This window comes from Osmerus eperlanus, chromosome 21 (assembly GCF_963692335.1).
Source record: "Osmerus eperlanus chromosome 21, fOsmEpe2.1, whole genome shotgun sequence".
In the NCBI taxonomy this organism is placed as follows: domain Eukaryota; kingdom Metazoa; phylum Chordata; class Actinopteri; order Osmeriformes; family Osmeridae; genus Osmerus; species Osmerus eperlanus.
This window is the reverse complement of record NC_085038.1, coordinates 10,831,165-10,843,289: the sequence shown is the minus strand read 5'-3', so window position 1 is coordinate 10,843,289 and position 12,125 is coordinate 10,831,165. Positions and strand designations below refer to the sequence as shown.

General features: G+C 47.8%; 1 protein-coding gene across 1 annotated transcript in view; it reads right to left on the bottom strand.

Annotated features, from left to right (window-relative positions):
- LOC134007887 (dystrophin-like) overlaps nt 1-12,125 on the bottom strand; it is a 56,729-nt gene that overhangs the window by 28,603 nt on the left and 16,001 nt on the right. The window contains 13 exon segments of the mRNA XM_062447605.1: nt 926-1,049; nt 1,711-1,880; nt 3,787-3,966; nt 4,116-4,223; nt 4,446-4,547; nt 4,749-4,868; nt 4,976-5,126; nt 5,409-5,590; nt 5,688-5,882; nt 6,243-6,377; nt 7,886-8,064; nt 10,093-10,211; nt 10,300-10,472. Coding sequence (XP_062303589.1) covers nt 926-1,049; nt 1,711-1,880; nt 3,787-3,966; nt 4,116-4,223; nt 4,446-4,547; nt 4,749-4,868; nt 4,976-5,126; nt 5,409-5,590; nt 5,688-5,882; nt 6,243-6,377; nt 7,886-8,064; nt 10,093-10,211; nt 10,300-10,472 — 1,938 coding nt within the window.

Below are 12,125 nucleotides of genomic sequence, written 5' to 3'. Positions count from 1 at the left end.
GGCAGGAGAGTTGCTGATCCCAGCAGTATCGTTATGGAAACATGTCAGGCCATGATATCTCCAGCTGTGTTTGATGTTCACGTGCATTCATGTGCGTTGTACATGTATGTACTGTACGCTGGCTTGTATAGGATTCACATGGCTGATTCAGTCTCTACTGTCTCCTATACAGGACACAACGTCTCTACTGTGTCTACAGTGTCCCTCATGTATTTCTACGGTGTGTATCTATTTAGTCTCTATTGTGTCTCTACTGTAGAACTAATGGATCAGCACTGTGTCTCTATTATGTATCTAATGCAGCTCTACTGTTTCTCGACTGTGCATCCACTGTGTGTCTGTTGTGTCTCTCCTGACAGTCTACTGTGTGTCTGTTGTGTCTCTCCTGGCTGTCCACTGTGTGTCTGTTGTGTCTCTCCTGGCTCTCCACTGTGTGTCTGTTGTGTCTCTCCTGGCTGTCCACTGTGTGTCTGTTGTGTTTCTCCTGGCTGTCCACTGTGTGTCTGTTGTGTCTCTCCTGGCTGTCCACTGTGTGTCTGTTGTGTCTCTCCTGACAGTCTAGTGTGTGTCTGTTGTGTCTCTCCTGGCTGTCCACTGTGTGTCTGTTGTGTCTCTCCTGGCTCTCCACTGTATGTCTGTTGTGTCTCTCCTGGCTGTCCACTGTGTGTCTGTTGTGTTTCTCCTGGCTGTCCACTGTGTGTCTGTTGTGTCTCTCCTGGCTGTCCACTGTGTGTCTGTTGTGTCTCTACTGGCTGTCCACTGTGTGTCTGTTGTGTCTCTCCTGGCTGTACACTGTGTGTCTGTTGTGTCTCTCCTGGCTGTCCACTGTGTGTCTGTTGTCTCTCTCCTGGCTGTCCACAGTGGGTCTGTTGTCTCTCTCCTGGCTGTCCACTGTGTCTGTACTGGGTGTTTTCTGTGTCATTACCAGGACTTTATCGTGCAGCTCCTGCACGCTGCCCTCCTTGCGGGACACAGAGAACTCAGGGCTCTGCAGGATGGCTTCCGACCGCGTCATGAAGCTGTGCAGCTCTGTGAAGTCCACATCAAACCTGTACACACACAGTAAGAAATATTCAATACAAAACGCAAACAATCAACCTTGCCGTTGGACAATACACCATTTGACTTAACTCTATTGTGTTTCAAACTGCGGTACTATACTTGCATCCTCATTTTCTGCTCTACTCTGCTTTACTGTACTCTAAAGACTTGGTTTGTTTGGATAGACATACGATGGCCTACCTGCTGTTGGCCTGTAAGGCTGACAGACTGACAGGCAGACAGACAGACAGGCATACGGTCAGACAGACAGGCAGACAGACAGGCATACGGCCAGACAGGCAGGCTGACAGACAGGCATACGGACAGGCAGACCGATGATTATTGAAGTGGTGGGCAGGCAACTTTTTCTTTATCACAAAAAACAGAACGACTGACCATTAAGTGTCTGACCAGAAGCATACTGGTTTACGTGCTTATGGTTAAGTTTTCACCCAGTGCAATGAAAACAATTCAACAGTAACATAAGTGCCAACTCTGAGGCAAATATGACACAATCAATGACTTAAAACACTTCAAATTCATGGACCCAGATGTGGTGTGGGTGTGTCTGGCCAGAAGCATTGAGGGGCTTTCTGATTCGCTAGGGGCTGTGAGTAGCTTGCTGGTTGGCTAGGGGGTGTGAGGAGCTTTACTGATTGGACACATCACCTCTTCCTGAGCTCCGAGTCCACAACAATCTGTCTCTTCTTCTGTGGTGACGGAGAGAGCTCCTCCTTCCTCTGGCGCACAGACACCTTCTCACGCGTCGTCACCTTGGTTACCGTTGCCATGACAGAGTGTGTTATCTCTGACTGCGCCGTGGTGACAGCCAGCGAGATCTGGAAAGAAGACACACACACATAAGTGAAAGTAAAATGTTCTGTAAGTAAACAAGCCAGAGTGATAGGGACGCCTGAGAGCCAATCAAAAAATCGGAGAAATAGGCCATAGACGAAAGGACAAATCCCTGTACACCTGTCAAGACTAGTGGAGACATACCTGTACACCTGTCAAGACTAGTGGAGACATACCTGTACACCTGTCAAGACTAGTGGAGACATACCCGTACACCTGTCAAGACTAGTGGAGACATACCTGTACACCTGTCAGGACTAGTGGAGACATACCTGTACACCTGTTAGAGGAGGACACATATTTTGTATACTTTTACACATGCTCATATAATGTGACATTCACTCACTCACTCACACACACACACACACACACACACACACACACACACACACACACACACACACACACACACATACACACACACACACACACACACACACAAACACACACTGACCATTCACACACAAACACACAGTCCCATTTCCACCCTGCAGATTCAAGGTTAGTCCACCCTCTCAGCTGCTGCTTATGGCCAGGACATGATAAACCATGAATACACCATATTCCATTGTTGTTTGCTTTATATACGTGTATGTATAGGTGTGTGTGTATGTGTATGTATGTATGTGTGTGCGTGTGTGTGTGTGTGAATGTACTGTGTGTGTGCTGTGAATATAAAGACAGCTAAACAAAAGAGATAATTTGGCTGTCATGGAGATGATCAGAGAGGTTAGATAGAGAATCTGTAATTGTGTGTGTGTGAGTCTGTTTATATCCTATGGGTGGATATATTTACATTTACATTTAGTCATTTAGCAGACGCTCTTATCCAGAGCGACTTACAGTAAGTACAGGGACATTCCCCCGAGGCAAGTAGGGTCAAGTGCCTTGCCCAAGGACACAACGTCAGTTGGCATGCCCGGGAATCGAACTGGCAACCTTCGGATTACTAGCCCGACTCCCTCACCGCTCAGCCACCTGACTCCTCCTATATACGCATGTACAAATGTGCGTGTGCTAGTGCATGTCTGTATCCAGGCATGGGTGTGTGTGTGTGTGTGTGTGAGGGCCATGATGAGGGTGATTAGCAGGGTACTAATGAAGCCTCTGTGCTCCTCAGCTTCATGATCCTGATTAAAATGTCTCCGGAAAGGAAGGAGAGGAGGAGCAGCGAGAGATTATAAAGGAAATATGGAAAGACAGACAGTTAGAGAGAGAAAAAAAGTGAGTTTGAGAGTCATACTGCAGCAGTAACATGTAGTATTCCAGTAGTGCTGCAGTATAGGACCTGTAGTATTCCAGTAGTGCTGTAGTGTACTCTGTAGTATTGCAGTAACACAAGAGTACAGTGTACTCTGTAGTATTCTAGCAGAATAGCTGTGTATTCTGTCATACTGCAGTAGTACTGGTATAGTACCTGCAATGTACTCTGTCATACTGCAGTAGTACTGGTATAGTACCTGCAGTGTACTCTGTCATACTGCAGTAGTACTGGTATAGTACCTGCAGTGTACTCTGTCATACTGCAGTAGTACTGGTATAGTACCTGCAGTGTACTCTGTCATACTGCAGTAGTACTGGTATAGTACCTGCAGTGTACTCTGTCATACTGCAGTAGTACTGGTATAGTACCTGCAGTGTACTCTGTCATACTGCAGTAGTACTGGTATAGTACCTGCAGTGTACTCTGTCATACTGCAGTAGTACTGGTATAGTACCTGCAGTGTACTCTGTCATACTGCAGTAGTACTGGTATAGTACCTGCAGTGTACTCTGTCATACTGCAGTAGTACTGGTATAGTACCTGCAGTGTACTCTGTCATACTGCAGTAGTACTGGTATAGTACCTGCAGTGTACTCTGTCATACTGCAGTAGTACTGGTATAGTACCTGCGAGTGTGAAGCCTCCAGGCTCTGCAGCAGAGTGTCCCAGCGCTGAGCGAAGTTCTCCAGCCTGGCCTGCAGCTTGCTGGACATCTCCTTGTTCTTCACGCTGGACAGAAGCTCCTGGCTCATGGAGCACAGCTTATCCATGGTCGGCCTTTTCACCTCCAGGTCCCCCTTCACAGCCTGACAGGAACACACACACGCAGGAACACGCATATAGAACAAACTTGTGTATGAGTTCTTCATGCCTTGTCGAGAGGTCATGGAGAAAAATCATGTCTAAGCCCCACCCCTTAGGACTGCGGTCGTTGGCTGCTGCAGCTGTCACTCACCGCCAGCCTCCGGAGACAAGCCACCATGTCGGCCTGCTCTTTGAAGCCCGAGGTCTTGATGGAGCGAACAAGCTCCTCCTTCGTGGTCAGCCAGGAGTCAAACAGCGCCTGGGGGGGAGGGGGGGGGCGATTAACCTTGATCGACATACCTGTAAACCTGCCTGCTGGAGAAAGTAGGTGATTAGAGGGAAGATATGAAGAATAGAGAGGGGAGAGCAAGGAGGAGGGGGTGAAAGAAGGGATGAAAGGGATTAAGGGGGAAGGACGGAAGGATGGATGGAAGGAAGGAAGGGGCGGGAGGGGGAGGCACATGTTGTCACTTCCTCCTACCTGCTCCTCAGTGAAGTGCTGCCATTTCAGCAGGATGTCCTGGAGGAGGAGCCAGCGCTCCTCTGTCCACTTACAGATCGCTGCCCAGCGGTCCCCTAGCACCTGCACACACACACACACACACACACACACACAGTTAGAGAGGTGGACTGAATTCTTTCTTTACAATCTTGGCTCGGTGGCCAGAAGGCACCTGTTGGCATGACAACCCTTCTCTGTCTCTAGACATAGCAAACATGCGTGTGTGTGCAGTGTGTGTGTGTGTGTGTGTGCAGTGTGTGTATCCTTGTGTTTGAGTGTCACCTGTAGTTTCTGCTCCAGGTCAGCAGTGGCGCTGTCTCCACTGTTCTCATCCACCACCACCACCATGTGGGTCAGAGAGTTCACCCTCACCTGCTCCATCTCCAGGTCTTCCTGTAGGAGCTGCTCACACACACACACACAAACGTCAAACACAAACATACTGGTATCAAAACTCTGTCAGGGGAACAAGAGGTGACACACCACCCTGAGACCGGAAGCAGACATACCTTGTGTTCCTCCACCTGCCGTTTGACGTGCTCCAGGTCTGGTCCCATTGGCTGAGCCCCCATGCGCTTGATACGCCCCTCTGTAATCTCCAGCCAATCGGTGAGTTGCTTTAGCTGCTGGTGCTGCAGGTCCATGAGCACCTCGTGAAGTCTGGGGGGGGGGGGGGGGGTATGTAAGCATATTCTCAAAGATTGCACAGTATGACCACATTTAGGGTTCAGGGTGGGGGGGATCATTTGTAAATAATATAGAGTATTTGTGTAAATAATTTTTTTGTTGTCTGTTTTTCATTTAGTTAAAATAACTTTCAATCAAGGGTCATATATTTATGTGTGTGTTTATCTGTGTATACAGTACGTGTGTGTTTATCTGTGTGTGTGAGTGATGTGTATATGTGTGCTGTGTGTATGTGTGTGTGTGATGTGTGTGTACCTGCTCTGTCGCTCCATGCTGGCCACTCTCAGGTGCTCCCAGCGGGAGTTCAGCAGGTTCATCTGCTCTCGCACCTCGGACTCCTCCCCCTCACTCAGATTCCCCTCCCCCAGGAGGGCGGAGCCAGCACGCAGGACACGCCCCACGCTGCCTTGGTGAGACGTCAGCTCCACCATGTAACCCTGGCAACACACACACAGGAAAAACACCCACATCAATACAGTGCACACAGTAGTCGATCTGTGTGTGTTTGTTGTGTGTTGTGTGTGTCGACACTACCTCGTGAGTGTGAAACTGCTCCTTGACTTCCTCCACCTGGGAGGAGATGGAGGGCTGGGCCTGGAGGCTGTCCTCCGCTGACAGCAGCCATGTCAGAACCTCCTCCAGAGCTGATTGGTAGCCCTCCAGGTGGGCGGAGCCTGGTGGGAGAGGGCTAAGGCCTCGTTGGAGGTCATCCTGGCTGCCCCCGCGCAACTGTGAGGGGGGGTGGGGAGGGTGTAGAAGGAGAGGGGGTCATTAGATGGAAGAGGGATGGTGGTTGGGGGTGGGGGTTTGTTTGGGGAGGCATGGAGCTAATGAGAGATGGATCCATCCTGTGGCTGCCACAAACACGCACGCCCACATACACACGTGCACGCGCACACGCGCCATGCAGAATGTCTCCGCATCCATTGAACATCTGGGTCCGACCTGGCCCTGGCTGTCCAGACAGCTTACACACAGACAGGTTCTACACACACGACTGAGGGGAAAGGAAGGAGGGGCCTAGAAAGAGAACAGGCCGAAGGGGGTGTGGCTAGACAGGATAAACAGGAAGTTAGCGCAGACACAGACCTGATCAGTAAAGCGCCTCCTCTTTTGCTCGGGGGACTGGACATAGGCAGCCTGGGTGTAGGCATAGCTCTTATAGCGCGTCTGTGGAGACGGAGAGGGGCTACGCACACGACCCTGAGCCACACTCACTGTAATCTACAGACAGAGAGAGCAAGGGAGGGACAAAGAGAGAGAGAGAAAGATGGAGAGAGAGAGAGAGAGAGAGAGAGAGAAAGAGAGAGAGAGAGAGACAGACAGACAGAGAGAGAGACAGAGAGAGAGAGAGAGAGAGAGAGAGAGAGATAGATAGAGAGAGAAAAGAAAGAGGACAGAGTGATAGAGAGAGAAAGAGAGAAAGAGAGAGAGTGAAGAAAAGACAAGGACAGAGAGTGGTATAGAGTGATAGAGAGAGAGAGAGAGAGAGAGAGGAGAGAGAGAGAGAGAGAGAGAGAGAGAGAGAGAGAGAGAGAGAGAGAGAGAGAGAGAGAGAGAGAGAGAGAGAGAGAGAGTGATAGAGGAAGAGAGAGTGGAGGCCGGAAGAGAGGGTCAAGATGGGGGGGACAGTAGATTAGAGTGAGTCAGGGGGGTGGATGTAGAGGACAAGAAAGAAAAGAATATGAACACAAAGAGACATGTAGGCGGGAGAAAGAGAGAGGAAGGATAGAGAAGAGAGGGGAGGGAGAGAGAATGACAGTGTGTCAGATCAGAGTAGAAGAGAAGGACAGAGGAAGATAACACATTTAAACATGACAGAGAGCAAAAGCTAGAGGCTCCAGATAGTCTATTATATTCTATTCTGCTCTGCTTTGTTCTATTATGTTTTATCTCTGGGACTGGTGTACGGCTAAAGGCAGGCTGGCTGTGTGAGGGTTGTGGGTTAACATCCCTTCTAAATAACTGGAATCCAGTAGAATATCTAGTAACACATTCTCACAAAGTCAGCTCACACGGTTGAGAGTTACGCTCCCGTGTGGATGAGTCACCAGGCTGTGGCTGCGTGTGTAATAGATTTGTGACAGTGTTGTGACAAGAATGAAAATGATGATGGATGAGGAGCTGGTTAATGATGGTTGGTCTGTCTGTCTGTCTGTCTGTCTGTTTGTTTGTCTGGCTGCCTGCCTGACTGACTGCTTGTCTGTTTGGCTGCTTGACTGACTGCTTCTGTCTAGCTATCTGTCAGGCTGTCTGTCTGCCTGACTGACTGCTTGTCTGTGTGTCTGGCTGCCTGACTGATTGCTTGTCTGCCTGTATGTCAGACAGTGTGACAGACTCAAAACTCAAAGCCTAAAGAATCCCTTGAGTTTCTTAGTGACAAGCTGGCATGGCCACGCAACATCATGATACCATGCCAATAGATCACCATAGCAACTGTTACCATAGCAATGACACCATCTTATCTCGTCCTGATGATTACAATTTGCGAAGGCAATGGCAGTCAACTGGGACGATGCTGTCTCGCTATGGTAACGGGATGACTTTTCAATGTAAAGTAACGACATCCCATAGTAAGCATGTTAACGATGATGTGGAGGATGCAAGACAGGGACCAGTGTACTTGTGTAGTAGTTCAACAAGGGTGTGTGTATAGCATCTATATATACATTTATACACGTGTGTGTGTTTGTGTGTGTGTGTGTGTGTTTGTGTATGTTTGTGGGCCAGACCTGTTGAGAGTAGCGCTGCTGTGTCTGGATGGTGTAGCTCTCCTCCTGGGTGACCCGGGTGCTGGGCAACGCCTCCACCTCCTGCACCGCCTCCATAGTGACCCCATGTGGGAGGACTTGGAACAGAGACGTCACGTACATCATGACGGACTTCTTATCAGGGTGGGAGACGGCCACGTCTGGAGAGAGGGGCCCAAAGTTACAAACCTCTATCCACCTCTACAAATACACAGATATACACACACACACCTTTACACACACTGTACAAACTGTCATGATGGACTTCTAATCAGGGGGGAAGACAGCAAAGTAATGCTGTCCACATGACCTCTCCTCACACACTGTACTAACACACACACTCTCACTCTGCACAAACATACAACACACACAAAATACTTCTAACAGAGACACCAGTTAGAAGCAAGGTCAGCATGGGAATGAGGCCAAGAGGACTGATGGATCGCAGAGCGGTAAATGTAGACAAGAGTTATCGATCAGAGAGTGATAGATGGAGACCAGAGTAATAGAGACATGAGGGCTGGATAACAGACCAGAGTAATGGATATGCGAGTGGATGGAGAATAGAGGGAGGGAGACCATGTGTGTGAGTGTGTGTTTGTTTGTTTGTGTGTGTGTGTGTGTGTGTGATGGGAGAAAGCTTGATAAGGCAGGAGCACACTGCAGTGAAAAACTGTTTCTTTATTGTCTACAGGCAGTTCTCCATCTGCTGCTGACACTGGGTGTGTGTTTGTGTCTTTGTGTCTGTGTGTGTGTGTGTGTGTCAGTGTTAACACAGCCCTCAGATATATCTCAATGATGATCTGAGACATTGATAGATGTCCTGTTGTCAGGGAGACCATATATCACACAACACCGTGTGTTCCAAAGCCCTAGCAGCCACTGCACCTCGGGCTACCCTCAAGAGGTTGTGAGATGACTAGCTGGGATAGTAGCTGGGCTAATGGCTGGGCTAATGGCTGGGCTAAAGGCTGGGCTAACGGCAGGGCTAACGGCAGGGATAACGGCAGGGCTAACGGCAAGGCTAACGGCAAGGCTAACGGCAAGGCTAACGGCAAGGCTAACTACCTGGTCAACAGCTAGGCTAACCACTAAGCTAACAGCCTGGATAATAGTTATTGTAAGAGCTAGGCTAACTGCTGGGATACCAGAGCGGCTAACAGCTAGGCTAACTGTTAGTGAAACCAAGTGGCAACTGTTGAATTCAGGTGTCAGAATCAATTAACCAATCTAGCAATCAATTAACAAAGCCATTAACCAATCGACCAATGGGGAGCAGGGTGTCAAATCATATAAAGCCCAGTATAATTCTAAGCTCTTCTTCCTGGTCTGCTGTGTTCACAGTGTGCTCCGATGTCACACCAGACTCAAGGATGTGCACATACTGTCACCAAGGCAACAGTCAATCAAAGCTTAATACAGCAGAGAGCTTCTAGCAGAGGAGTTGCATCAGTGAGGAGACATGACTCCAGGAAAATGTTTTTTCTCAGTTTAGAAATTTCTAGGGAACTATTAAACTACACATTTTAGATGATAAAGGCTATTTAAATATTACATTCTTTAGATGTTCTCTAATGTCTGCCTTGTAGGCAACATTAAGGACTTCAAACTGTTAGGAATTAGGAACACAATTAGAATTATTTGACCCCCCCTTTAGCTAACAATTTTGTATCCATGGTTACAATGGGAATAGCATGGCCTTGATGGAAGTCTATGGGTTGATGGAGATCTAATAGAGGGCTCTGACACAGTCTACTTCGTTAGGGGGACCAAGGCGTGTGATTGGAGGCTATTTAGGGTCTCACTGTGACCGTGTCGCAAGTGTGGTGATTGGTTGTGATAGAAGCAGATGAATACTAATATATAACTGAGAAGCAGCAAGCAAAAGGAGCTATGCACGCAAAACCTAACCTTAGTTTGCATGTCTCTGTGTCTAAGCAGTCTCAGTGTCTTATCTTTATCTGGACCTTATACACACTTCCTGGTCTTTGTAGTCTCTCATGTAGTCTCTCTCTCTCTTTTAGTCTCGTTGTCTCTCTGGTGTCTCTGTTTTCTCTTATTTTCTTTCATTGGTGTCTGTGGTCTTTCTGTGGTCTCCCTAGGTGTTAGGGTCTATTTAGTATTTCTTCTTTGTCAATGGTCTTTTTGGTGTCTCTGAAGTGTCCCTTTGGATCTGTTGTAGGTCTCACCCTCAGGGTCCAGGAGACGCTCTATGCCCAGGTGTTCCTCTGCCCTGCTGAAGGCGTGGTCAAGCCTCTCGATGGCGCTCGACTTCTTCTCCAAAGTTCTCCAATCAAACAGCTCGGGCCTGGAGCGGTAGAGGGGACCAGCCAATAATATTCTCTGTCAGACAAATCATCTGATACACACACACAGCATCTACCCCCCACACACACCTGTGGCTGTGAAGTAGGGCATTGAAAGCCAGGCCATCGTTCCAACTGCTGGAGAAGTTGACCACATTGACTTGTGGGTAATCTTTGGTGGACTGCCGCACCCAGCCCAGCAGAATCTTCTCACTGTTGGTCTGCTGTAGGCCCGCCATCACATCCTTCATCACATCCTTTACCTACACACACAAGTATAGACAATAAAACATAAACAAATCTGTATGGCACAATATTTACTATGCACAATGCACAATATTTACTATACTGTGATGAATGGTAACGAGTGGACTGAGAATAATTCAAGCCCGGAATATGATTCCATCCCATGTGTCTGATAAAGTGTAGTGAAAAATGTTGGTCTCCTTCCCAAACTTAGGCCTACACACCCTCAGAAACTCTGCAGGAAGGAATACACAATTCATAGCCCAAACATTTGCAAGGCTTGACACACAAAACAATTAGCTTACACTTTTAGCCTTGTTTTACTGTGAAGCCTATGAGCCGCTGTATCCCTGTTATTGGCTACATAGCTTTGCCTATAAATAGTCTGTGAAATGTCCCAAGTTAATATTCAACCATGACTGCATCTGTGATAAAGCAGGCAAGGAGTCTGTGTTTTGGGATGGAAGTGCACGAGAACTTTACTTAGAAATAAACATGATCCAGAACAAAGAGCAAACGCCACACGGCCGTCGATAACAAAACAATGAATAAGAGGTCAGAGAGAGCTCAGCTTATATAGCCATCCTAATAAGTAAACACAAAACAGGTGCGTCTAATATTCTGGTGACGCAGATCGGCGCTCAGGCGCCGTGTGAACCGTGACAGCATGACTGCAACAATTATGGCAATTCGACAGAAACTTTCAGGTAGCCTACGGTAAGTAATTACCCGTATTGTAACTCACATTGACAGTTCTGCACATGTCTAATCTATGCACCCGCATCTGCTCGAATCAGAGCCAGAGAAAAAAAAAAAGTTTTTCAAAAATACAAAATTTGACCAGCAATAATACTATTATTATCCATAGGCTATTATAATATGGAAGTAATTGAGTAATAGTAGGCTATAATATCTATATAATAATTGCTGGTCAAGTTGACTGTTCATGCAGGCCAAACGACTCGCAGACCACCGGGATATGTCCCGGTTCTCACGAAGGCCAGACAACGGCCTGAATGATAATGACGCACTGAAACCATGAAAGAAGTCAGTATATAGCCTTTCAGAAAGTTTTGACAGGGTGGTTGGTACAGAAGACTGAGCCCTCCCCCCATTACACACAAACAACATCCAATGACACACACAAACACACACCGACACCCATGCACACATATCACATATGAACGCACACACACAGAGAATCACTCCTGGTGTTATTGAGTGACAGTTCTGGAGCGAGGGGGCCCAGATGGGGGGAGGGGGGGGTCAAAGCATCGATGCATCTGGCAGATCTGCATTATTTATGCAGATCTTTCCATCACCTATCCATCAGCTAACACACACTCACAAATGCATAGGCAAACATACACCTCCGTACACGTACATGTGAAGCACACACTCATACACACACACACACACACACACACACACACACACACTTACAAGCTGATACCCAGCTCAGATGCTTAAAGATAAATCCCTCCAGGGTCTGTTAAAAGACATCCATTATACAACTGCACAGCCAGGACTTTAGTGTATTTGTCTGTGTCTGGGCGTGTATATGTGTGTGTGTATCACCTCGAGTTGCAAATGAAAGCTAGAGAGCCTGCCCAATCACAGACAATTAAATAGTCTCCCCAGACAACAAGCCAAATCAAGGCACAGGTGCA